The 24,810-nt window shown below is 49.6% G+C and overlaps 1 protein-coding gene across 1 annotated transcript in view; it reads right to left on the bottom strand.

Moving 5' to 3' along the window:
* Nucleotides 1–24,354, bottom strand: part of FYB2 (FYN binding protein 2) — a 105,826-nt gene extending 81,472 nt beyond the window's left edge. The window contains exon 1 of the mRNA XM_036256792.1: nt 24,118–24,354. Coding sequence (XP_036112685.1) covers nt 24,118–24,354 — 237 coding nt within the window. The remainder of the gene's footprint in view (nt 1–24,117) is intronic.
* Between the last annotated feature and the right edge of the window lie 456 nt (nt 24,355–24,810).

The following is a 24,810-nucleotide window of genomic DNA, read 5'->3' as shown; positions in this document are numbered from 1 at the left end:
TTTTTTTTTTTTTTTTTTCCTGGGGGAGAGGTTTGGGCCTGCTCACAGGTTGTTGGGAAGGAGCCCATGGAGAGGCTGGAAGGGACAAAACGACGACTGGAGCCTAGTCCCACGGGATACGGGTCCTGAGGAGCAGCGGAAGGACGGGCCTGGCACAGGGGGATGGACGTGTTGTCCAGGAAGCCCGAGGTAACTACCCCACCCGCCAGACTGATAGGTGGCCTCTGTGCCCTCCCCCGTGCCTGTGCTTCTCTCTGCCATCCCTCCCATGGCTCTCTGTGGGCTCCCTTTGTGACAGAGCTGTGCCTCCCTCTGAGACAGAGCCTGCTGGGTCTTGGACAGTCTCCCGCAGACTCCCATGAGGCTGTTCTACCTACGTCCGGTTCCTGTTCGGGTCCCCTTATCGGAGGTTCCGGTTGCCTACCCAAATCCAGTTCCCTCCCTCCTTCAGTACCAGCCTCTTGGAACGTTTGGGGCAGCAGTGCACCGAGAGGCCGGCTGAGCTCCCCAGCCGCACCCCCAGAGCGCAGTGACCAATGCTACGTGGGCAGGGGTCCCCGGGGTCACCTTCTGGAACAGCTCCCTGAATCTCCTCCTGGCTAGAGGTGGACTAACGGGAATTCTACACTCGTTGCCCATTATTCTGTAGCAAGTTACTACAAGTTCAGAGATGCCTACCAGCTAAAACAGAAGTATTTATCACCTCACATTTCTGGGGGTCAGAGTCCAGAATGGGCCTCACTGGGAGCATCTGAGACTTGCTCTCCGGTCAGGGTCGTCAGTTTGGCTCAGATAAACTCATAAAATAATGGGTCTCCCTGGGCTGAAATCAAGGCACAGCAGGGCTGTGATCCTTCTGAAAGCTCCGGAGAACCTGCCCCTTCCCTGTCCAGCTTCTGGAGGCCACAGCAGTCTGTCCTGTGGTCGCGCACACGCCAACCGCCGCTTCCTCGGTCACAGGTCCTCTCTGAGCACCGCCACCGCACCCCTCCTTCCCTGTGAGGACCTGTGACCATGTTGCCCCCACCCAGATGACAGGGGTGTCCTCTGCGCCTCAGGCCTTCCTCACATCGGCACAGTCCCTTCTCCCCTGTGAGGCAGCACATTCACAGGCTCCGGGGACCAGTGCGTGGACATCGCGGGGGGCCACTCTCCTGCTTACCAGTAAGTCCGACAGTCGTTCTGCAAGCTTGAGACAGAGCCCATGCTGGGGACGGCAGAGAGGAGGGTGGAAGAAGCCTGGCTCCCGAGGAAAGAGTGGACCTGACAGACTCACTCCGAGTCTGTCAGCCTCCTTCCAGCGTTCTTATGTGGGGAAAAGAGCTTTTCAACTTAAGTATTATTTTGGGGGTGGCGGTGGGTCTCTATGTCTAGGAGCTCCAGGAAATTTCTAAAGGGTACAGCTTTCAGGACCCCTCCGTATAGAACAGCAGCTCCCCTCCACTCTGCCTACCTTACCCGGGGAGCAGACTGGCTCCTTCACACTTTCTAGGGAGCCCTCCTCGAACGCAGAGCTGGGGCCACTCAGAACGGATTCCCCAGCACTCTTGCTGCTAGGATTCTGCCCAGCAGAGGGACCCATGGGAGCCATGGGAAATGACACAGATGGGCACAGCCACTCGGGCGGAGCAGATCCTCTGCGGAGACTGTGCCCTGGGCGGACAGCGGGTTCCCACTGGGGCGATACCGTGTGCACGCAGGGCTTTTCCCTGAGCTAAAGCATAAAAGCTCATCCCCAGCCCTGCTGGAAATCCTGAAATAACCTACTATAAATCCTTTTCCTCTTAAACTGGCAGCAACAGATTTGTTTGTCCATGACACAAAACACTGAACAATGCCTCTTGGTTTGCTTTTCCTAATAGCACCTGTCAGCACCATCCGGCTCTCCATCCCCCCAACAGAATGGAAGCTCCTGAGGACAAGTACTCGGGTCAGGATTTGTTCGCTGTTAGCGCCAGCACCCAGGGGTATACACGGCACCTAGTGGATGTTCAATAAGAATTAGGTAAATGAACAAAACCTTGATTTGCAAGACTTTCAGCATCTCTTCGAGATAAGGACAGCATCTCATTTATCATGCCACTTCCAGTACTAGCCCCGGGGCTTACAAAATGTTTGATGAATGAACCAGTGCATGCACATTTAGAAGAATGAGCAGGTTCACATAATTCATGAACTGTAACTACAGAATTAACCCCCTCCCCCAAGGGTATCTTAGAATGCACAGAGAAACAAATTATCTGGCTGTTATAACGACAGAAGATAACCCCACATAGCCCTGGAAGATAGCCTTGGCACTTCGGAGCCAGACTGGGCAAGTTTCAGCCATCTCATCTGGGCAAAAAAGGTCAAAAGAATTCCAGAGATATTGTGGAAACAACCTAAGATAAAAGACAGTTGTGTCCACTAAACAGAAGGGGTTATCTCTTTGATATGGAAATTAACCGAGAAGGTTGCCACCAGCCAAGAGAAACAAACACATCGCTGTTCCCGGAGAAAAGGGAGACCGGTGCGAAACAGTTACAAGTCTCAACTCTGGTTCTTTAAATGTAATATTGTTATATTTACATTAATGTATTTAGTCAAACCAGGAGGAAAAGACTGCATCACACAGAAGCCTCCCGTTTAATACTTAGTTTACAGGAATCTAAGGAATAATCATAACAATAATAATAATAAGAAGAAAAGAAGGCATTGTATGTCTATTTGACATGACCATGCGCCAGGTACTTTCTAAGCATTTACTTTATTTAATTAAGTCTTATGTCTAACCTTGTGTTTTCCCAAGATATACACCTGGACATGCAGTGAGGCTTCTAGAGTCTAAGTAACTTGTCCAAGGTCACAGCAAAGAAAGGTCAAATCTGAGCTTCAGACTCATATAATCAGGGTCCAGAACCCATGCTCCATCTTGGACTCCTTATGCACCCAAATTTGTTGGTGGGTCTAGGAATTCGGGGGGGGGGGATTACCATTTTTAGAAATAAGCTAATACTTGACCAATTGAATATAAGTACTGTAATTCCAGCTTCTTGGGAAGTATTTTTCCCCTTTGCTAGTTTCAGGGAGTTAACCACTTCCTATTTTCTCTGTCCTCAGCAACAACCATTATGTGTACCGTAGTCTTCACAACAACCCTGTGAAGCAGGTGTCTTTACTGCCCTAGAGGATGAGTGACTCTCCCAGTTTACACGGTTAGAAAGTGGTGCCGGAATTTCAGTCAGTCTCTTCATCTTCAGGACTGACCTCAACTATTCTGCTGATATACCTTACTTACAGATTTCACTCCACCTCCGACATTTCATAACCAATTTTGTATGCCACACTTACTTTAGAAATTATGTAAAAAAAAAAAAAAATGTACCTCTAATCATTTTAAGCAAACAAATAAAAATCCCAGGAAACCAATTTACATTTGCTTTTAAAATACGCAGGCTTTTGGTTATTTATTCTGAGATGAGCAAAACATTGGATCTAATCTGATTGGGATCATTTCAGATTTATAATAAGTGAAATTGCTAATGTGGCCATGCCGCTTGGATTTTCAAGGTCGTTCTGATTTCATGTAATTTAAAAGGTGATAAGAAAATGCAGAACTAGATAAAATACAATTTAGTGTCGCACCCTTTCAAAATGGATCTGCAAACGAGCATACATTCTGTGTCAAATCACATGTCCTGATTTCTGGTTTGTGACATATGGTGCAGATAGCTTCTCCACTCTGTCTGCAGTTTCCTGAGAGGGGGCAGCAGCTTGACAACCCTCTCCCGTGTCACAGCTAGCTTCCCAGGCTAACACCTGCAATAGCACACGCCACGCCATGCCACGCCACGCGCCACGCCACGCCACGCCACGCCACACGCCATGTCACACCACAAGCTGGAGAACAAGGGCAGCAGGTGCTCAATACATTAGTAGTGATTCAGGAGGTGAAAGTTGTCATGAAAGTATACATAGTTTCAAAGGGAGAACACTCTATTTTGATGCAGATTTCTTGATTTAAAAAGAAAAGTCAACTTGTTTTCGATTTTCTGCACAGCGCTGGATATTGCCTTCTGGGAGGGAGAAACAACAGCCACGTACATAGTAACAGTTTATCACACGCTGAACATTCTCCTCCTGGGAAGCAAGGCAGGAGCCTTAAGAAGAATGCTAGCTCAAAATCCAAAGCTCAGAGGCAGCAGACGCCAAGAAATAATGAGCCCAGGAAAAGAGGCAGTAGCAGCTGTCAAAGCCTACCTAAGATGGAAAGAAATAAAAGGCCATTGAAAAAAGCGTCTTAGTCATCCTTCAGGGGAAAAAGGGCTTCGATCCAACCTTCACCACTCCAAGGGCCATAGTAATGGCAAAACAGTTGTGTGCCTGCTACCAGCCCTCAATTCTGAGGCCCCCAGGATCGGGAGGAACAACAGAGCACAGAAGAGCCTTTGAAATACTCCCTCCTGCCCTCTTACAGACACAGGACAGAGAGGTTAAAAGCGTCCATCATAAAGGTGTGAGAAGCAGTAACTGCACGCCCATTACCCATCAGGCCAAATCAGTACCGTTTCCATCCTTCATGCTAGGTATGGGCAAGAATCCCAGCTCTGCTAGAGGTGTGGCCTTGAGCAAGCTACTGAACCTCGGCACCTGCAGAATGCCGCTAAGAATGCCCACCACATGGGACTAGCGTAAGGTTTCAGTCAAGTGTGTACACAGCCTGGCGGGTGTCTGGTCCCTGGTCAGTGCTCTTGGTCAGACTGCCCCTCATATGCAGCATAGTAAAGGGGGGGGGGTCTAAAACTCCCCATGCTACCAGTGAAACCTCCCCTCCCACAGCCATGACTCTGCCCAGCACTGATTTCAAGGCCACCCACAGTTCTGCGTGGTCCTAATAAGAGCACATGCCTCCCTCACGACACCTCCTGTATCGGGGATTAAAGCAGTCTCAGCCCCCAATCCTTAACAGTGGGTGACAGTGAGCCAATGACTCCTTTCTTGAATGACAGGCCAGCATGTTTTCTGCCCCTGGTCATCTTGGGCGTCCTCAGGGAGCCCACTAACCTGGGCCGTTATCTCCCACAGATCTCTCTCGTATGCCCAGTTGAACCCCATTTCTTCCTCTCCCCTCACCTCCCCAACCCTCCACTGAGCGATCTGGAACCCGCAGTCAGCGGTTAGCGGTACTCCTCACTCGCTTCTACGGACCTGCCCGACCCCTCCTTGCTCGGCCGGACACAGCTTCCCCGGATGTTTCCCAGGGGCAGCTGCTTCCGTCCACACTCCACACTCCCGGGCCAGCAGGTGGGCACAGTGTTCTCTCAGCCCCTCATTGTCACCTCGGCATCATTTCTCCTTCCTCAGAAAGACAACTACAAACAGTGTTCCAAATCACCCGCCCCTCCCTCCGGCTGTCATCAACACGTCCCTGGCCACACCTCTCCATTCACTGAGGATTGCAGACCTGCCCCGCCCCTCTCCCCCAACGCCCATGGCAATGAGCGACTCAGGATCCACAGACACAATCCTTCGGACACCTGGTTTCATTTCCGATGAGCTTGTCTTCCAACTGACCTCAGCCACCAATGCCCACCGATACCTCTTCGACCTTCGTTACCAGTAAGTGGGCCCTCTCGAGCATATCCATCTCCCAGATCCCCCTCCTGGATCACCACCTCCCACCTCACCCACTTCACTTGCCAAGTCTATTACCCCAACCCCAGCAATTCTTTGGCCCCATCAAATTAACCCCTGGGCCTTGACACGTCTTCCCTGTCTACTGTCCCTTGCTGTCTTCACTTCTCGGTACACCCAGATTCGATCCCATGGACGATCTTTATAGTCACTCTCTGGAATCCATCAATGCTCTGGCCTCCTCCCACTTCATATGTATTTGTGCCTAGATAAAAGTACATGTGCCTAGAATTCTAACGCTGGTTAAACGTTCCACCTCTTCTTTATTTGCCCCTGGAACACGCCCAAGGCAGCTCCCACTTTGCAGTGTGTGGGAGCTGGAGTCATGTCGTAGAGCAGGTGTATGCAGGACTCAGAGTCCCCGTTCAGGAATTATGGTTTTACTTGTAGTCATTGGGAAGCCTAGACAGGCTGTGAGCAGCAGACAGACACACTGGGTAACCTGGGCTCATTCAAGGTGTTATATCCCCCAAACTCCTGGCTGCTTCCGGTTCTGGGTCTAGTGCCTCCCTCTGCTTACTTCTGTCTCAGTGCTTGCCACATTGTAACTTATAACTGTTAACTGATCTGTCTCTTCCACTGAACTCGATTTTTTTCTAGTGTAAAGACTGTCTTTAGATCGCTTTATCTCCCGCTGATATCTGGGCCAGCTAAACAGAGCGATTCAAAACATTTGCTCCATGTTTAGTAAAGGCACTTATGTAAACAATCACCTAACCGACGTCTGTGTGTGGGATCAACAGAAATACAGCGAAGTGAAGAATTGGTTTGCCTTGGCCCACTCAGGCAGTGCTCCCCAAAGGAGGTGAGACTGGAGAATTAGTGGGTTTTCACTGGAGAGAGGCAAGGGACATGGAAGTCCGTCGTCTCTGCAGGTGAGCAGGTTGGAGCCTAGAGCGCATGGGAGAAAGCAAGCCTTTCTCACTTAGTGCCTTAAAGCTTTCACTCAAAGAAGGACTAGGGATTTTCGTTACCTTAAAGGGCAGTAGGAAGGTATTTTGGTGCGGGAGCCTTTTGGTGGATTTACTATCCCATCACTTGGCCACTCCTCCTGTCTCCATTTGCCTGCACCGTTTTCTTCCTGAGGGCCTTCCTGCCGTGCACCCCTAACTACGGAGCCTCTGGACCCGTCCTCCAGGAGCTCCCAGGGACTCTGGTGCGTCTCGCCAGCGTCCGGCACGCGAACGTGTGGGTGAGCCGTCCCTGTCCAGAGCCCGTCCGTCCACACCTGCCCTCCACAGCTAGGCTGCGGCTCTGTCTCTTTCTTGGAAAAGTGCTCGGGTTTTCTAAGACTGAGTTCCAGCTTTCACAGAACAACACCAGTTAGGGCTATAATCCCTGTACGAAACCCCTGGGCTAGATGTACTGTGGAATTCAGAAATTTTCCAATTTTAGAAAGGTAATATATTACAAATTCTGCATATGTGGTCTGAAGCAGCATGGTCAAAGGGATACTATTTCAGTAGTAAAACATTTTGATGTTCATCTAATGTAAGATAAGGACTCCCCCCAAAATATCTTATCACTTCAAGTAGCCTTCGAAACCAAAAACAATATGAAAAATGAGGGGTTTTCAGAGCTTCCAGAATGTTGGCACTGTGGGTAGGGATCACAGACTTGTTCCTATCCATTTCCTAGGGTTCTCTCAAGACTTAAAGAAGAATAAAAAATAAATAAAAGTATCCTAACTCCAAGCCTAACACGTGGTAGCTGTTGCTATAGTTATTCCTCGTCCAGCTGGTCATCTTCTACTTAGATGTCATCCAGTCACTTCTCACTGGTGACCTGGCCTCACTCACACATGTCTTCCGTGATCTGATAGCTCTAAAATATAGTCCGGTATGTCACTCCATTGTTGAAAAATTAGCCATGTTTCATGACTATCTATCAACTAAGACATCAACTCCTTCGCCTCCTTGATCTGGTCCCAAACCAACTTCCCCTTTTTATGTTGTCTTTGTGCAGAACTCCTGTGGTTCTCCTAAGGGACGCCTTCATTTCCTGCACCCCACTTCAGCCGATGCTGCACTGACCACCTGGCATGTCTTTGTCAGACATCTACCATCTAGGTTCTACTCCTCCTTCTAGGCACAGCTCAGATGCTCCCTACCCCACGAAGCCTCTTCAGCACTGGCCCCTTGCAACTTAACCTCTTCCTCCTCAGACTTCTGGTAATGGTGTCTACATCTGGCTTAGCACTGGAAAAGCCCAAGGACTCCTGAACCTGCCCCTCTGAAGGAATCTCTGGAGAGTTCATATTTTATGAATCCTCTTGATCTCTTACTGTGCAGCCAGCTCAGCACCTGGCCCAGGAATACATTGGGAAACATGTCTGATAGTATCTCATCTGAGAATCTCTTTTGGTCTTATGTTTCTTACCGCTTTTCATGTCCTCCTACAATCACTCAAGTAGGTGCCTTATCTTCTCCAAGCATCTGTGAACCTATTGACGGCAGGTAGAAAGCACCCCTTTGGAGCCCATGGGTGCAAGCACTGTGCTTTCGCCCTAGCAAGTACTCAATACATATTTGCCAAATACTGATTGAAATGAATGAATAGACTTCTGGGGTAATGACCTAGAGGGGATGTTCTTAGGGACCTACAAATTAAGCTTATGTCAATGACACATCTAAAATGCAGTTCTGGCCCTGGCCAGTTTGGCTCAGCGGTTAGAGCGTCGGCCTGCAGTCCAGAGAGACCCGGGTTCGGTTCCCACTAAGGGCATGTACCTTGGTTGCAGTTTGTCCCCGGCCCTGGTTGGTTGTGCAGGTGGCAACCACTCGATGTGTCCCTTTCACATGGATATTTCTCTCTCTCTCTCCTCTCTCTCCCTCCCACTCTATCTGAACAAAAAAATGGAAAAATGTCCTTGGGTGAGGATAGAAAAATAAAATAAAATAAAATGCAGTTCTGATCATGGTACTCCTCTGTTAAACCCTTCAGTGGTTCCTCATTACCCTGACGGTAAAGCATACATCCCTTAGCCGTACACACTAAGCCCTCTGATCATCTCCTGTCTCCATCTCCAGCTTCCTTTCCCACCGCTGCCTGCCCCTGACTCACCCCTCCAGGGAAACGGAACTTGCCTCTGTGCATTGGTTCATGCTGTTCCCTGGAATGCCTTTCAATTCTTATCCACCTGGCTGAACTTACTCAATCTTTTGAGATTTAGCTGCGTTATCAATCCCTCCCAGAAGCTCCTTCCAGAGCCTAGGCTGGACTAAGGGTGACTGTTCCATACTTCACAGTGCCTTTTGCTTACCTTTACCTTGCTGTTTATTCAATTTTATTAACATGATCTATGTGTCCGTTTAACCCCCACTTCACTCACACTGTGACGTCCTCCGGGGCATGGACCAGGCTGTATTTTTTAACTCATGCATCTGTCACTACGCCCAGGCCCGCAGAGCATGAATGGGCAATATGTGTTCTTTTGAATTAAAATGCACTGATTGGAAAGCATTTGGTTGTATCTATGAATGGAGGGAACTGAAGACAAATCAGGAGTAATTTCAGACCAAAAAATATGAAAGGTGATTGAATTCTTATGGTACACCTCGTTATGTTCTGTGTCTCCAGGCGCTGGGCATGGCCACATGTATCCTCTCTTAGTTACTGTGATCCGTACAGTGGGCTCCTGGCTGTGTCCTTGAGGATGGGGACAAAGCCAAGGATCAGAGTTTCTGAAGCCTGCTCAGGTCATGTCGCTAAGGAGTGTCTGACCCGAGCTCGGAGCCCTGACACCGAAGCCTGTGACGCTTTCAAACGACCTCTATTCTACGGCATGCCCTTGCTCCAGTCTCAGACCTTCACTTGCCTTTTCCCAATCTCATCCAACAATTATTTGTCGCATGCCTACTGTGAGAAACATAAATGAACGAGCAGACACGGGGCTTACCTCGTGGGGCCCAGTCTTACAGCAACGATGGACGAGGAGCAGTGGTGGTGGCCCGCAGTCCCTGCTGTGATGGGCAGGGCCAGGGCAGGCAGAGGGCAAGACGGCCAGGCCTGGGACTGCAAAGACCTTCCTGGAGAAAGCCAGACATGAAGAACCAGCAGGAGCTTGCCTGTCCACAAGGTGGGCATTACGGGGAAAGGGGACAGTTGTAAGATCCGAAGCCTGAGAGAGCTGGCCAGTGTGGGTTTGCTGAGTGGGGATTGTGGCTGAGAAGGGAGAGGGGGAGGGGTGGAAGAAGGGGCTGAGATTGCACCATGAAAGGCCCTGCAAACCACCGAAGGCAAACTTACCAACACACATCTGCATTTTTATGGTTCAAAATACCTTCCGACAATCCAGGGAGATGGTGCATCAGAAACCGCCACCTCCCTGTTCCCTCACTCAAGGCCTGGCCTGTATAGAAACCCTGGAGCATGTTGAAAAGCAAAGAAGACAGCTATTCACGTCAAACAAATGAGGGTCATGATGTCTTTTAGGAAATCAGAAAAGCAAAAATCTAAAAAATAAAAAAGAGAGAGAGAGAGAAACCTCAAACCACAATGGATTCAAGATGCATCAAGATACTAAAATGTTGCTGGTCAACTACATCTTACGGTGGGGGTGAGGGCCTCAGAGGAGAACTGGGCTATGTCTTCTCAGAGGCCATGTTCAAAATGCAGCTCCCAGCAAAGGGGCTCAGGTTCTGCTCAGTGAACAGTCTGGGGCTAAGGGCCTGAAACCAGAATTTATGATCTCTGCACACGGGCCAGGCCTCAGCCTACCCCTGCCCGGCCTCCCCGACATTTCCCGTGCCCCCTTGGCACTGGCGCTTGGTGGAGGCGCGGGGAGAGCTCCCAGAAGCAGGCTGCCAGCTCGCTGGAAAATCCGACCACAGAGCGTCCTTATTTGCGAGGGCTTCCTGCTCTCCGTGCTGCCCCCTCGCACCCCCGCCAGAACAGCCACTCAGTGTCCTCTGGCTTTATGACGGTTTTATTTAAAGTGCAAGGTACCGAACACTGAAAATAGCAGCTTGAATGGCTTCTTTGAGCCACTTTACTGCTTTCACCCTACACCCTATGATGTGAACGCTGTAGCCCGTGTGGCCATTTCAATTTCTGAGATTTGCTTTTTATAGGAGGGTCCCAGCTGCATGAAGCAGCGGCCAGAGAAATCAAAGACACCATTCTAAATGCGGCGGAGACAGGTTTTACAGGTGTTAGATGATGTGGTTGTGTTTCTTACAGAAGAGAAAGCAGCTTCTGTCTGGTTTTCTGTCCGTGCAGGCCCTTCTCTCTCCAACAATAGCAGAGGAAGGCACCCTTAAGACCTGGAGCGCATCACCTTCGTCTCCCCGCCGCCGCCGCGGCGCCCCACGCGCGCCATTCCCGAGCCTGCAGCTCGCAATCCGTGCTTTCCTGAAACAGCCCAGTCTCCTGACCCCTGGCAGGGCAGACATTATTAACTCCGCCATGTAGATAAGAAGACTGAGGCTCGGAGAGAGAGTAGTGCAGCTGTGAGGCTAACAGCCACATTGTGGGCGTTGGAGTCAGACAGTCTGTGCTGGAATCCCGACCTCGTCCTGCAGCTGGATGTTTGAGCTTCACCTTCGTGAAGCTCATCAACAAGACAGCAAGGGCAGTAGTATTTACTCTGTGCTGCCTGTTCCTTCAGACACCCCATGTGAAGTGTTCGACACAGGGCCTTGCGCCTGTTTTCTAGAAATGTGAGCTATTATTATTATTGTTATGATCACTATTAGTGTTGTCAAAGTTTGCATCATTATTCAGAGGTAAATTTAGATTTAAAAATCAAATCTCACCCTGGCCAGTGTGGCTCAGCAGTTAGAGCAGCGGCCTGCACACCAAATGGTTGCAGGTTCTATTCCTGATCAAGGGCACATACCTGGGTCGCAGGTTCAATCCCAGGCCCCCAAGGGCCCGGGTTGTGTGGGAGGCCACCAACCAATGTGTCTCTCTCACATCAATGTTTCTCTCTCTCTCTCTCTCTCTCTCTCTCTCTCTTTCTCCCCCCCCGCTTCCACTCTATCTAAAAATCAATGGGAAAATATCCTTCGGTGAGGATTAACAACAACAACAACAAAATCAAATCCCATTCCAGAACGCAGGCTCTTTTCAGTCTACCCATTGGGTTGGGCCTCTCACGAGTTCTGTTCAGCACTCCACAGTGCTAGAAATGATGAGTTGCATTTTGCAGATGAGGAAACCAAAGCTGCAGGGGCCACGTTGCTTCCCTAAGACCAGGGAGCTCACAGGAGGCCGCCTGGACGTTCAGACCCAGCACCCCAGCTCTAACACACTGCGCACAGCCTCAGCTCTTGCCTCCAGACAGTCAATAAACGCAACAACAGAATGTTTGTGATGCCCTTTATCCGGGACAAAGTTCCTTCGGCCACAACTGGAGCTTGGCAGCCTGTGCTCTCTGAGTATGAATTCTGCTAATCCCGCACTAAAGCTCTGGATCTTCTTTACTGAGAAGCCAGCGAAGCCAGAGCCTCTTGTGAGAGCGGTTCCCGGCAGCCGTCAGTTACCCGCCAACCCCGACAAGGCCTCCGGCTCCCCATTCACTTCGCCTGGGGCGGTCCAGCTGTGTGAGGCCAACAGCACAGGTTTCAGCCCAGCTGTTTCCTAGGAAAGAAGCATCCGTGGCCCCTCGGAGGCAACCATAAACGGGTGGATTTACGGAGAAACCGCGTGCTGGAGTAAAACATAAAAAATGCAGAAGCATTGACTAGGAGAGGCCTGGGTCCCACACTGAGCTCTCCCACTCACGAAATGTGTGTTTCGAGGCAGCCGCTTTGTCTCTTCCCTGCCTGTGGAAGGGATGCCGGTCCACCGCCCAGAGCTAACAAATGCCTCCTGCACCAGTATGATGGTGAGTAGCGGTCATCTCCGTCTCGCCGTCCTTCCTGCCTTTCAGACATTCGTTGATTCAGTCAACAAATGTCAATCCTCTATCAGGTGTGAACCCCTCTCCCAAGCGGCATATCTGCAGGGACAGTCGTCACGTGTGATCACACCAACCTTTCGCACACACTAATGTGTCAACTGTGTACCCTGGACTGCACGGCGCCCTGCCCCCCCCCCCCCACACACACACACAGATATACGCGTTGACAGTGGTGAACAAGAGTTCTCTGTCCTCAAGGGATTTATAAGCAAATGGGCTGTTCTAAAGGACAACGGAGATCAGCCACTCAGTCATCCCTCCATACCTAGGTGAGTACCTGCTATGTCGTCAGCAGGTGGAAATGCGTGGTAACACACAATACGGTTTAGTATTAATGGCTTCTCTTCCTCTCATCGCCCTCTCTAAACACTGTTCCTAAAGCTTCCAGTCTTCTGTGGTCGGGCTCATCACTGCACAGGGGGCATGCCTCCCCTGGGTTCACCCCGGGTTTGCTGCCCTAGCGCCCGGGGCAGAGACGCCAGGAACTATTTGTCGAAGCAATGCGTGCCTCCACGCTTCCGCGCGCATCCCATCTCGGCCTGGAATGCTCCTTTCCCTGTTCTCTGAAAAATGGCTGTCTTGCGTGGCTCGGCTCAGCTGCAGCCCCGAGGACATCTTCCTCGGGCGTGTGTGCTCCCAGAATCCATGCACCTCCCTCCACAGCGTTAGTTACAGTTACTGTGCTTTCCATCCCCCTCCTCCCTCGAGGGAGAGCCGCTTTGAGTGCAGCAGTCAGGTGCAGGACATGGGCTTGAAAAGTCTTAGGTTGAAATCCTGTCTGTATGAATTCTGGCGGGGCTAGTGTTTCAGGTCTCTGAGTAAAATGGGGACACGACTATTCACATCCTAGCACTGCCGTGGACATCAACCCTGGCTGGGTGCCTGGCACAGAGGGGGTCCAAAGTAATGAGATTTTGATAAAGACAGTTGTGATATGGATAAAGACTGATAAAGAGGAGAAGGACATTGATGTCTTTGATGACCTTGATTATCATGGTGCTTTCGACAATGATGAAATGATTACCTGTGGCAAAAAAGACATGTTTAGAAAATCTATACAGAATTAATTGGTTGCTGGTTTCAGATGAGAAAATGTTATCTGTTCTAATAGGGTGGCATTTTAAGTTTCCAATAATCAAAATGCTTCCATTTTGGCCCCCCTCTGGCTCCGTATTCACTGACATGAAGTGTCCATGGGGTTTCTTGCAGCTGTTGCTCCAGTCTACCCCACTGGTTCTACTCCCATTGTGAAACCATCGCACAGAACTGCCTTCCTTCTCCCACTCCTCTCCATCTCCCGCCTGGCACCCAGTCTGGCCAACAATGCTCGTTCAGAACAATGGACAGCAACACAGGACCCAGTCACTCCTCAAACCTCCCATTCTGCCCTGCAGGCTCAGTCCACACAGCTATTTGGCACTCTGTCCTAGAAGTTTCTCTTATTACTGTCATCTGCACCTGCAAAACGCGAACGGGGACCCTGGCAAGGAAAAAAATGACAAAGGCAACTAGATAGAGATGGTGTTGAATTGATCAGCCTGGTGACCCTAGCTTGAGGTAAAAACAGTCAGAATAATCGAAGGGCAGAATGAGACCAGCTTTGCTAACTAAAGTGCATGGCTTCATTAAACATTAACTGAGATTTTTCTTTGCATTAATTGACAAGAGGAAATAATAGGGCTTTGACTTCGGATGATGCTGGCAAAAAGAAGAAAAATCACACACATTGCATTGTTTTGAGAGAAGTAAGATGGAAACTGGGCACGCGGTGATCTAGAGCCTCAGTTGGTTTGTCTGTAGATTGGGGTACCTTCTGGTTTGGAAGTTGTGCTATGGATTAGAAATCCCCGATTCTAACTTGATGCCTCTCACAGAGCAAACAGTTAATGCATTCATTCTGATCAAATGACGCACACATGAAATGTGTTAACCACAGTCTTAGAGGACCATATAGAAATTGCTTCTTACAGAACTTATCATGTCCTGGAAAAGTTAGCTAAAACACGTGTTGACCAACTGAAGGTATTTTTTGGTCACTATTTTAAATGCACATAATTGTATTTGTTCTGTTTACCTTACAAAGTTCTTGTGAAAATCTCTGGGGTCAGACAGGTTTGGGTCAAATCCTGGATCCATCCCTTAGTAGTCGAGTGGCCTTGGGGGCGAGTTACTGAAACCCGCTGAGGTTCATTTTCTCCACTTGAAAACAGGAGCAGCAATGTGACTTATCTTTGCCAGGCTGTTGTGCAGATTAAATTATATTATTCACAGGAAGACGAAGTACAGTGTGCCTAGCTCCCCAAATGTTATCTATTATGGTTGTCATCATTGTTGTTACTCAACCATTTAAGCCATCAGGAGAGAGAACAATGAATAAAAATAGGCACTTCCTCTTCCTGGGGTGGGAGACATTTAATAGATATTGACACAATTTTTTCTTTCTAGAATTTGTGACACATGCTCTGAAAACACGCACACAAAACGTGGTGGAGCCCTGGCTGTGTGGCTCAGGCAGTTGGGCGTCATCCCAGGCACTGAAAGGTTGCAGGCTCATCCCCCAGTAGGGGGCGTGCAGGAGGCAGCCCATCGGGGTTTCACTCTCACATGAATGTTTCTCTGTCTCCCTTCCTCTCTCTCTAAAAAGCAATATTTAAAAAATCTTTTTAAAAAACACACAAAAGCCCTGGCCGGTTTGGCTCAGCGGTTAGAGCGTCGGCCTGCGGTCCTGAGAGACCCGGGTTCGGTTCCCGCTAAGGGCGCGTACCTCGGTTGCAGTTTGTCCCCGGCCCTGGTCTGTTGTGAGGGTGGCAGCCACTCGATGTGTCCCTTTCACATCGATGTTTCTCTCTCTCTCTGTTCCTCTCTCTCCCCCCCCCTACTCCACCTGAACAAAAAAAAAAAAAACACAAAAACTTTGTGGTGAGTAATGGTCAGAACTGTGATGGGCTTAACAATAACCCCTCCCAAAGAGGTCCATGCCCTAATCCTCAGAATCTGTGAACTTGTTTCCTGACATGGTAAAGGGGATTTGGAAATGTGATTGGGTTAAAAGGTCTCGAGATGGGGAGATTATCCTGGGTGATTCAGGTGGGTCTTTATAAGAGTGAGGGAGGAAAGTCAGTGTTTAGAAGACGCAAGGATCAGAGGTCAGAGAGAAGAAAAGGTGCCAGGTGTTGGTTTCGAAGCCTGAGGAAGGGGCCATGGACAGATGAGTGATGGCTTCTACGCGGAAAAAGCAAGGACGCCGACTCTTGGCTGGAGCCTCCGGAAGGAACTAGCCCTGCAGACCCATTTCAGACTTCTGACACCTGGAGCTCCCAGAGAATGAATCTGTGGTGCATTACGCCACCAAGTTTGTGACCATTTGTTACAGCAGCAACAGGAAACCAAGGTACATGCTCTGGAAAGGAAATGTCAGGGTACACAGTGGTCAGGACAGGCTAGGTTTGTTGTGACCAAGCAACTCCTAAATCTTCGTGGATTAACCTAAAGGTCTCTCTCTCTCTCAGCCATGTGTGTGCTCATGTGCTACACATCTGACATGAGCTGGAGGGGTTCTACTTCTCATACTCCTCAGGGACCCACTATCTAGTGATGCCACCATCTCAACACATGGCTTGAAAGTCACGGGCCAGAATTTGAACTAAATGTTTGACATGAAGCTATTCGATGCCGTTAACTATCATACTACATTTTGAGTTCATGAGCCAGAACAGTATAAAGCAAAATGGAGGTAATTAAGCTATGATTTGTTGTTCCAGATTCTACTTGGAGTAAAACACTGGGTTTACCAATAAATAAAAGAACCATCACTGATCTGCACCTCCTCCCCACAAACCAGACATTCTCCTTTGATACCAGTTTAAATATAAAATCGTTGAGTACCAGTCAGAGTAGCGTTTGAAGACTCTCTTAGTTTACCTGTCAGTTTACAGATGAAGATTCTGAAGGTTTGCCCAAAGTCACATGGACTCACTGATAGGCCCAAGCGAGTTCCAAACAACACCTTTTCTACCTGTCTGGGTGGGAGAATGAACCCAGAGAAAAACAACTTCTGTAAAGGTTTGAACCATTTTAATAAGATATAAACCAAGATGTTATTATTCCAACTTTTCAGATAGGAAAACAGATAGGTCGCGGAGTTAATGTCCCAAGGGATAGAGCTTAAACTTGAACCTCTGGATCCTCGCCCCTGCAGCACTCCACGGCTTCCCCTGGGTGTGCGTGGCCCTCCTCACCCGGTGCTGGGCAGGCAGAGGCACAGCAGGGATCCCCGCCCCTCCCTGCCAGCCCAGCTCCACTCGCTCCGGGGCAGCAGCAGACCACACTACAGCAAACATTCCCAGTGGAGAGTCTACCAGCTGAATATTCTCTCCTGAGTCAGGCTTGTGAAGCTAAAAGTTGGAACCTCTTTTGCACTGCTAAAGATAGTGGAGATTTACCCCCCGCGCTGAAGGAGGAACACCTTCTCCCATGGTGTGTTCAAGTGTTCACTGGCAAGCGCTCAAACAGCCGCAGCTGTATTTTGAAACAACTTTGTAGATGAAGGGCCTTTCCAGGCTGTCTTTTGCTGGGAGATTTCTTACCGTTTTTCTCTGTGAATGCGTACTACGCAGAGATGTCTTTTCTGAAAGAGACTTGAGGGTCAGTTAGAATGTTTTGACTCTGCCATTTTCTCCGGGGGTTGTATATGGTCAAAACTGCTTTTGTTTCTCTAAGCAGAGGCTCAGAGGAAGTTGTGTCCTTGGGTTCCCTGGTGCTGGTGTGGTGGGTGCCTCTGCATCGACAGCTAGCTCTCTGCTTTCCACAGGCTGATGCTCCTGGAGTTTCTGGGAGAGAGGAACTCTTGCAGGGTGTGTCCTTTAAACCTTTAGCTTCTGGGTTTTAATCTCAGTGTCACTGTCTCCTGGCTGTGTGACCTCCAGCAAGTTATTCAACCTCTCTGGGTCTCTCATTGGGAGTGCCCACCTGCCTACTGACAGTGCCTGCTCTACATACAAGGGTGGGCGAAAGTAGGTTAATGATAATAAATAATACAATAATAAATAAGACAAGCACTGATTTACAACATTTTAAAGAATGTCTGTCTAACATACACTCATTGTGGTCATAATAAAGAGGAACCGAACCAAGAGTTAAGCACAGCACTCGGGAGTCAGAGATGTGTGTGTCTGAATCCTGGCTGTGCCTTGTCCGTACAGATATTACTATAGCAATAGTAGTATCGAAGATTAAGAAGTAAAACTTTAAATGTTTCCAGTATTGTGACCCCAAATTGCTTATTATTTACGAAGCATATTATTTGTAACTTCTCTATCTTTAGCATGCCCTAACAAAAGGTTCAAATTGGTCTTTAAAAACTATCCCAAGAGTTTGCTATTTTAGATTTCTACAGAGGAGGAAAATCAAACCCAGAGTCCGTGACCAGGGAGGAAGGAATGCTGACCATGGTCCTCAGATTTTTCCCTTCCCTTTTGTGTTTTCCACGCTCAGTGGTAATAAACACTTCTCAGATTTCTTGTCTAAAGAGCTAAACACACCTGTCTTTTCTGGAGAGGTCAAAATAGCAACGTGGTACTGACGCCTCCCAGGTTGGTGGGGGAGGGGCACTGAACGGAGCATTCACACGAATTCTCCAAATTAGTTTGCTGACGAGGCCCACCGTGAGCACGAGGCCTGCCCTCGCAAGGTCCCCCTGACGCTGGGGTTAAACACAGAAATTTATGGGCTCGGGGTTTTGGAGGCTGGAAGTCCGAGATCAAGGTTCCTTCTGAGGGTTGAGGGAGCCTCTGTTTCAGGCCTTTGTCCTTGGCCTGGAGACATCTGTCTTCATGTTCACAGGGGTTCTCCCTGCCTCTTCATAGCGTCTCCCCTCCGGGTGTGTTTCTGGGTCCACCTTTTTGGAATACCCACCCCATTCCTCCTTTCTGTAAGGCACTAGTCATACGAGGATAGGCCTGCCCTAATGACCTCACTTTAACTCAATTACTCCATAAAGACACAATCTCCAAATCAGGTGGGTCTCCTGAGTCACTGGGAGTGAGGACTTCAGCATGAGGTTTGGTGGGAGGGGACTCAGTTCAACCCACAGCAGTCCAGTTTTCATTCTAACGTAGTGTGATTTTAGTTTGTAGAATTACCTGCCTTTCAGGCTCACTGAGCTATTCTAAGCTCTTTATATAAAACGCGGTTGACGGCTAAGAGGTAAACAGTATGACCTCCCTTTACAAATGAGGTAACTGGGGTGCAGAGAGAGGAAATAACCTGCTCAAAGCTGAACAGCTAGTAAATGGGGGAGCTGGGAATGAAACCGCCCCGGCTGCCTCGGTCCATGAACTCAAGTACCAGTCCGTCCCGCCTGTGTGAGCAACACCTAGTCCTTCCTTTCCAGGCCTCATAGTCCAGATCTTTGTCTGTTCAAAGGGCGGGGTCTTGCAAGGTGTGGAAAGACCATCTGTGACCAGAGGGCTAGGGGAGGCTTTTCATGGAGGTGATCTCTTAGCTGAATCTTCAGTGCAATGAAGTTACGCCTTCTGGAGAAAAGAGTGTTCCTGCAGAAGTAACAGGCTGGGACCCAGCGATGTGGGCCGGGAGGCTGGAGGAGGAGCACCTTGGCTCCATCAGCCAGGCAAAGGGCTGGGCTCTACCCCGCAGGCAATGGGGGCCACTGCAGGGGATTCAGCTGGGGAGCGACACCATCAGACTCAGCTGTTACAACCATCGTTCTGGTGGGGACTGTGATATGTCGGGAGAAGAGACAGCCTGACTCGGTGGGAAGCTAACAGTGGGGAGTGCTGGGGTCAGTGCTGCTGGGTGAGGACTGGCTGCTTGGACACCGCCTGCAGGTGTACAGGCCACTGTGTGTTTCACCATCAGGATCGAACACAGTCAGGGGCTGTGCAGTAGAGTCTCCGCAAAGGCGGAGGGAGGAGCCTGTCTTTCAGAATTGTGGCTGATTAAATGATACTCCCTTTTCTCTCCTCAGAAATTCTCGTGAACTCCTAAGAAGCCTCACCCCTGACTGACCTTAACCCCCAGGGCTCTCTGCTCTCCCAAGAGTAAGCTCGTTGACAATAGACCCTCTTTACAGTACTGTGCTTCTCAGTTGGCTGGCTGGAACTTTTCTTTTTACATGTTACCCTGTCTTGTGACTTTTTCATTAAAATCAGATTATTCAGGACAAAAATCTCTAGAATTGTTCTTGAGGACTTGCTAAGTGGTTTCATGGGCATTTGGGACCTGGGTTCTAGACACAACTCTGGCCAAAACAAGGCGTATAGGACCTTGAGAAATTTTTGCAGGCCCAGAACGTCAGAGCATGACAAGGCCTCGGGGAACATTCAGTTCACCTCCCTGTTAGAGGTCAAGTCCCTCAGTGGCCCCCTTGGTTTGTGAGATAAAGTGTAAGAGGCATTCAGGGTCTTTCAATATCTGGCCCCTATTTTCCTTCTGGGATTTGATGCTGGCTGCTCTCTTTTTTCTTTTTAATTACTTTTAAAAAGAAAGAAATGTCTGCTTCATCCACCTCTCACTGCAGGAGCATCCTCTGAACTTTCACCCCATCATATTGTCACCTCTGCTACTTTCCCACGCTGCCCCTCTTTCCCTGATGAAGTGCTACCCACTCCTCCGCCGGTGTTCAGCTCACATACCAGGTCCCCCAGTGCACCCGGGATGAACCCATGTGGGCTCAGCACCCGTTCTCAGGGCGTCACTGAAACGGGGGCCTTTCTGCATCATTCTGCTTCTCATGTAATGCTCAAGTGTCTGTGTTCTTGACATCCCCCCCACCCCCGCCGCAAAAATGGGCAACTAGACGGCCTCTGCAATAGGCCTCCCCTCAGAAGTCTGGATAGGGCTTGCTCACAGAAGGTAGTTGTGAACATCTATCCAGTCATGAAAGAGTGGGGCCTGGTGATCTGCTGCCTCCAAGTTTGCTCGCAAAATTAACCACCGCATTTGTGGAACATCCGCTGGAGGTGAGGCGCCATGGATGGGCAGCCACCAAGCACGTCGTCACTTTCTCCCTGTGGGCTTTGAGTCTCCCGTCTCTAAAACAGGGCTTCTTAGACTAGTGGGTCTTTGAGAAATCTTCCATGGCCTATATTTTACTATTCATTGACTTGCTCAAATCACTTGACTAATAAGAGGCTGAAGTAAACATAAATGTAGGTCTTTCAACTCCAACTCCAATTCTCATTCATTAAAGTATTATTTCATAAGCATTCCACCCGAAAACATTCACAGCTCAGAAACGGGATGTTTTCTCTTGCCAAGACTGTGTGACCAGGAAAACTTACCGGGCAGGGGAAACGCATGAGGATAGAACTTCACTCTCAGATTTAGAAAAAGAGAAACTCAGCAAACTTTCTCTGTGTGGGTGTCTAAACTATACAATTGTTCAGATATCTATCGATGCAAAACCAACCCCTCCAAAATGGAGTGGCCTAAAACAATAGCCATTTTTCCATATCACATGGTTTTGTGGGCTAAGAATTTGGGCAATGCTCATCTGGGCGATTCTTCTGTCCCACGGGGTGTTGATAAAATTCCCTCAGTGGCATCTCCTGGTGGGGCGCTGGTCTGGAGGGCCCTGCGTCTAGCCCGGTGGGAATGCCAGGATGCTAGGCTTAGTATCTCCAGCAGGAAAGCCTTAGGGTGCAGACCTCTTTTGTGGGGGCAGAGGACTGCGAGAGGAGTGTTCTCGTGAATGAGGTGGACACTGCGTGGCTTCTTATACACGGCCTCAAAATTCACATCAGGTCACCTGTGTCACACTCTATTGGCCAAACAGAATCTGCCCAGATTCAAGGGAAAGAAGCACAGACTCTACCTCTTGATGGGAGAAATGTCAGAGAAGGGGAGGCAAATTTCAAAACCACCACAGTAGCGTACACCAAACACGACAATGCGCCCAGCATCACGCTAGATCGTGAAGCTCTGTTATCCTAATCACACCACCTGCCTGGGCCTCTCCCTTGAACTAGAAACCAAGTATCCAACAGCCTACTTGGCCCCTCACCTTCCGAGGTACAGTGTCTGAAACTGAGTCCCGATCTCTTTGCAAACCTGTTCCATCTGAAACCATCTCATCAAACGTCAGTTCTTCCAGGTGCCCAGGTTTTGCACCTGGGAGTCGCTTTCTTTCACATTGTCTTTGTCCTATCCTTCAGTAAATCCTGCTGACTCTACCTTTTCTGACCAGAATCAGACCATTTCTAGCCACCTTTACCACCAAGACACCCTCATAATCAACTCCCTCCCCTCCCTCAGAAGTGATCCCTTTGAAAATAGTAGCCTCTCCTCCAGCCTCCCATCCTCAAACCCTTCCCTGCTTTGTGCTTTCGCCCTGTGCTTCTGGCCATATACATATGGACATGTATTTGTCTTCTCCGCCAGAATATTAGTGCTAAAAGGCAGACGTTTCTGACTGGCTCACTGCTGCATCCGTAGCACCCGAAACAGAACCCGAAAACAATGCAGGTATATAAATATAAATATATAGATAGATAGATATAGATATAGATATAGATAGATAGATATATAAATATATTGAGTGGGTATTTGTTGACCTTCAAAACAATAAAACAAAATCCTCCTTTTAAAATGAAGAATAAACCCTGGCCGGGTTGCTAAGTGGTTAGAGCATCGACCCTGGGGACCAAAGAGTCATGGGTTCGATTCCAGTCAAGGGCACTTACCTGGGTTGCAGTTCGTCCCTGGCCCTGGTTGGGGTCCCATGGGAGGCAACCGATCGATATTTCTCTCTCTCTTCCTCTCTCTTTCTCTCTCTCCACCTCCCTCCCACTCTATCTGAAGATAAATAGAAAAATATCCTTGGGTGAGGGTTAAAAAAAATAAATAAAATAAAGTGAAGAATATCCCATATTTCTTTTTTGATCTTTATTCCTGTTCGCCGAGCATAAAAAGTTGCATAATCACTTTAGCTTATCGCATAAAAATGTTATTAGCTAACATGCCCTTTTGTACATTTTTCTCCAAATTGCCTAACTTTCTACCTGTGTTGCTGCTGTAATCCTTGCTAGCGATGCCTAGCTTATCACCGACATTGAGTATTTGTTATTGACAAGCCTAAGGTCATGCTCCAGCCCGCTGCGGACCGGCTGTGTGATACTGAGCAAGTGATAACAGTCTGACCATTTCCTCCTCCCTGTATAACAAGATGGGGCAAATGGCACTGGCGATGCTGTGTTGCCATGGAGATGAGCTGACATGGTGGACGCCAATGCATATCCTGGAACATCAGAGAGGGCAAAACAGAAGTCCGCCTCTCTCTCCCACAACCACACTGAACCTGGTCAGCCTCACATCTCCCCACCAAGGGGGAGCTTTCCCAAGGCTGCTGATCTGCAAGGTGTGGGGGAGAGGACTTGGAGGAGGGGAGATGGAAATAACTCCAGCTTGCCCTTGCTCACGCTTTTCCAAAACTCAGCAGGTTGAGCTGGCGTGACCTGCCACAGAGACACAGGGGTCCCACGACCTGGGACACAGGGGAGCTTCTCCTGAGGGCCACACTCTGTCTCAACGTAAAACCAGGCCTCCGGGAGGGAGGATGCGCTTCACATCGGAAAACCGCTCAATTCCAAACGCGTAATAAAGAAAAGATGGAAGCAAAACACACCCCTGTCCTCCTGGGAAAGAAACTGATTTATGGAAGAGAGGAATAGAAGAGGAAGAAATCTGAAGGGAAAGCAAGATGTGGTCGGTCAGGCGAAAGAATTCTCCGACTGAGCAAATAGCCTGCTGCCGTCCAAGGAGAAGGGGCTTCCACCCCCCGGCTTTGTGCTGGGCCCTTTTCCACGGGCCATTTCCATTTTCACGAGCACCTGGGATAATCTCACAAGCGAGCTATTCCAGTAGTACACTAATGGACAGGTTCTGTAACTTTAAAGGAAACACCGTCCTTGTGAACAACACATTTTATCATAGGCTAATTGATATAAGCAGGAGTTAAGTTCCCACGGCATCTCAGCAATGTTACAGAAAAGACCTTGAATGAAACCTGCTGGTAATCCTCCTTCAGCAGCCGGGAGCCCGGGGCTCAGGCAGACAGCCCCCTGCCTCAGGACACACACTGAAGAGCAGAGCCCACGAAAAGGCACAAACATCACTGCACAGCCCTGCCTTATGCCCTCTGCCCAGGGCGCCCACTGACCCCCGGGAGGAGACAGTCCACAGGGGCAAAAGGAAGTTAACAGGCTCTTAGACCCGGCTGGGGCACTCGCTTAGAAACCTAGCTGGTGGGATGAGAGCTGGGGTCCCGCATGTCACCATTGCTGAGGGCCCCTTGTCCCCTTACCCTCTACCCTCTGCGGTGGCGCAGGACACAGTACCACCCGGCTTCAGGCCATCTCCCCGGGAGTGAGGCCGGCATGAGCTGCGCTGCACTCACACAGGAGGTGTTTGTTCCTCTCCAGGAGGTGGGCGCAGGGGCAGCCTTTCCCCAGCTCCCTGCTGGGAGGAACCAGACCAGGTGTGACAGACACAGAGAAAGCGACAACCAAACCCACACGCCTTACCCCCTCCATGGTAGTCCTCTGAGGCGGAGTCTGGGAGACGAGCCCAGCTTCCCAGAGCTGGATCCTGAGGCCAAGGGAGCCCTCTGTGATGCCTGCACCGGCCAGAAAGCATTCGCTTCTCTGGGCCTGGGACACACCTGAGTCCAGGCTCCGCACCTGCCCCACCTGGAAGGCGGCTCCTCCCCCTCTCCGGGCTGGAGCTTTCCCGAGGCCAGGGCGGTATGCAGACGCCTGCATCGCCAAGCTTCCCCGGACCAGGCACCTGCAGGGGGGAAGGGAGGCCCCTCAAAGTCCAGCTGAGCCCGGCTCTTCCTGGCAAGAGTGTCTCCCCAGTTCTCTCCAGCAGGCACCCTCCAGCGGAGTTCACTTTGTGCGAGGCGGGGGAGTCAGTGAGGAATGAGGATGGCAGGGCTCTTGTTGGTACATAACACTCCGTTGGACAATGTAATCTTCATCAGCAACAGCCTTGGCCTATCCCCGCCCATGAGGATGGCTACAAAGGGGACAGAGCGTGCCCCGGTTCATAGGGAGATTTCCTGCAGGCCAGAAAGGGAGCTGCTGTGTTTGGCCAGGCACTATCTAAGCATTGGGATACATTATTCTACTGAAATCTTAGCATAGCCCGGGGAAGAGCTGTTACACCCATTTAAAAGATGAGGAAACTGAGGCTCAGAGAGATCCTATAATAACCCG

Source organism: Molossus molossus, unplaced genomic scaffold, assembly GCF_014108415.1.
Source record: "Molossus molossus isolate mMolMol1 unplaced genomic scaffold, mMolMol1.p scaffold_m16_p_12, whole genome shotgun sequence".
NCBI lineage: Eukaryota > Metazoa > Chordata > Mammalia > Chiroptera > Molossidae > Molossus > Molossus molossus.
This window is presented reverse-complemented; position numbering and strand designations above follow the sequence as displayed.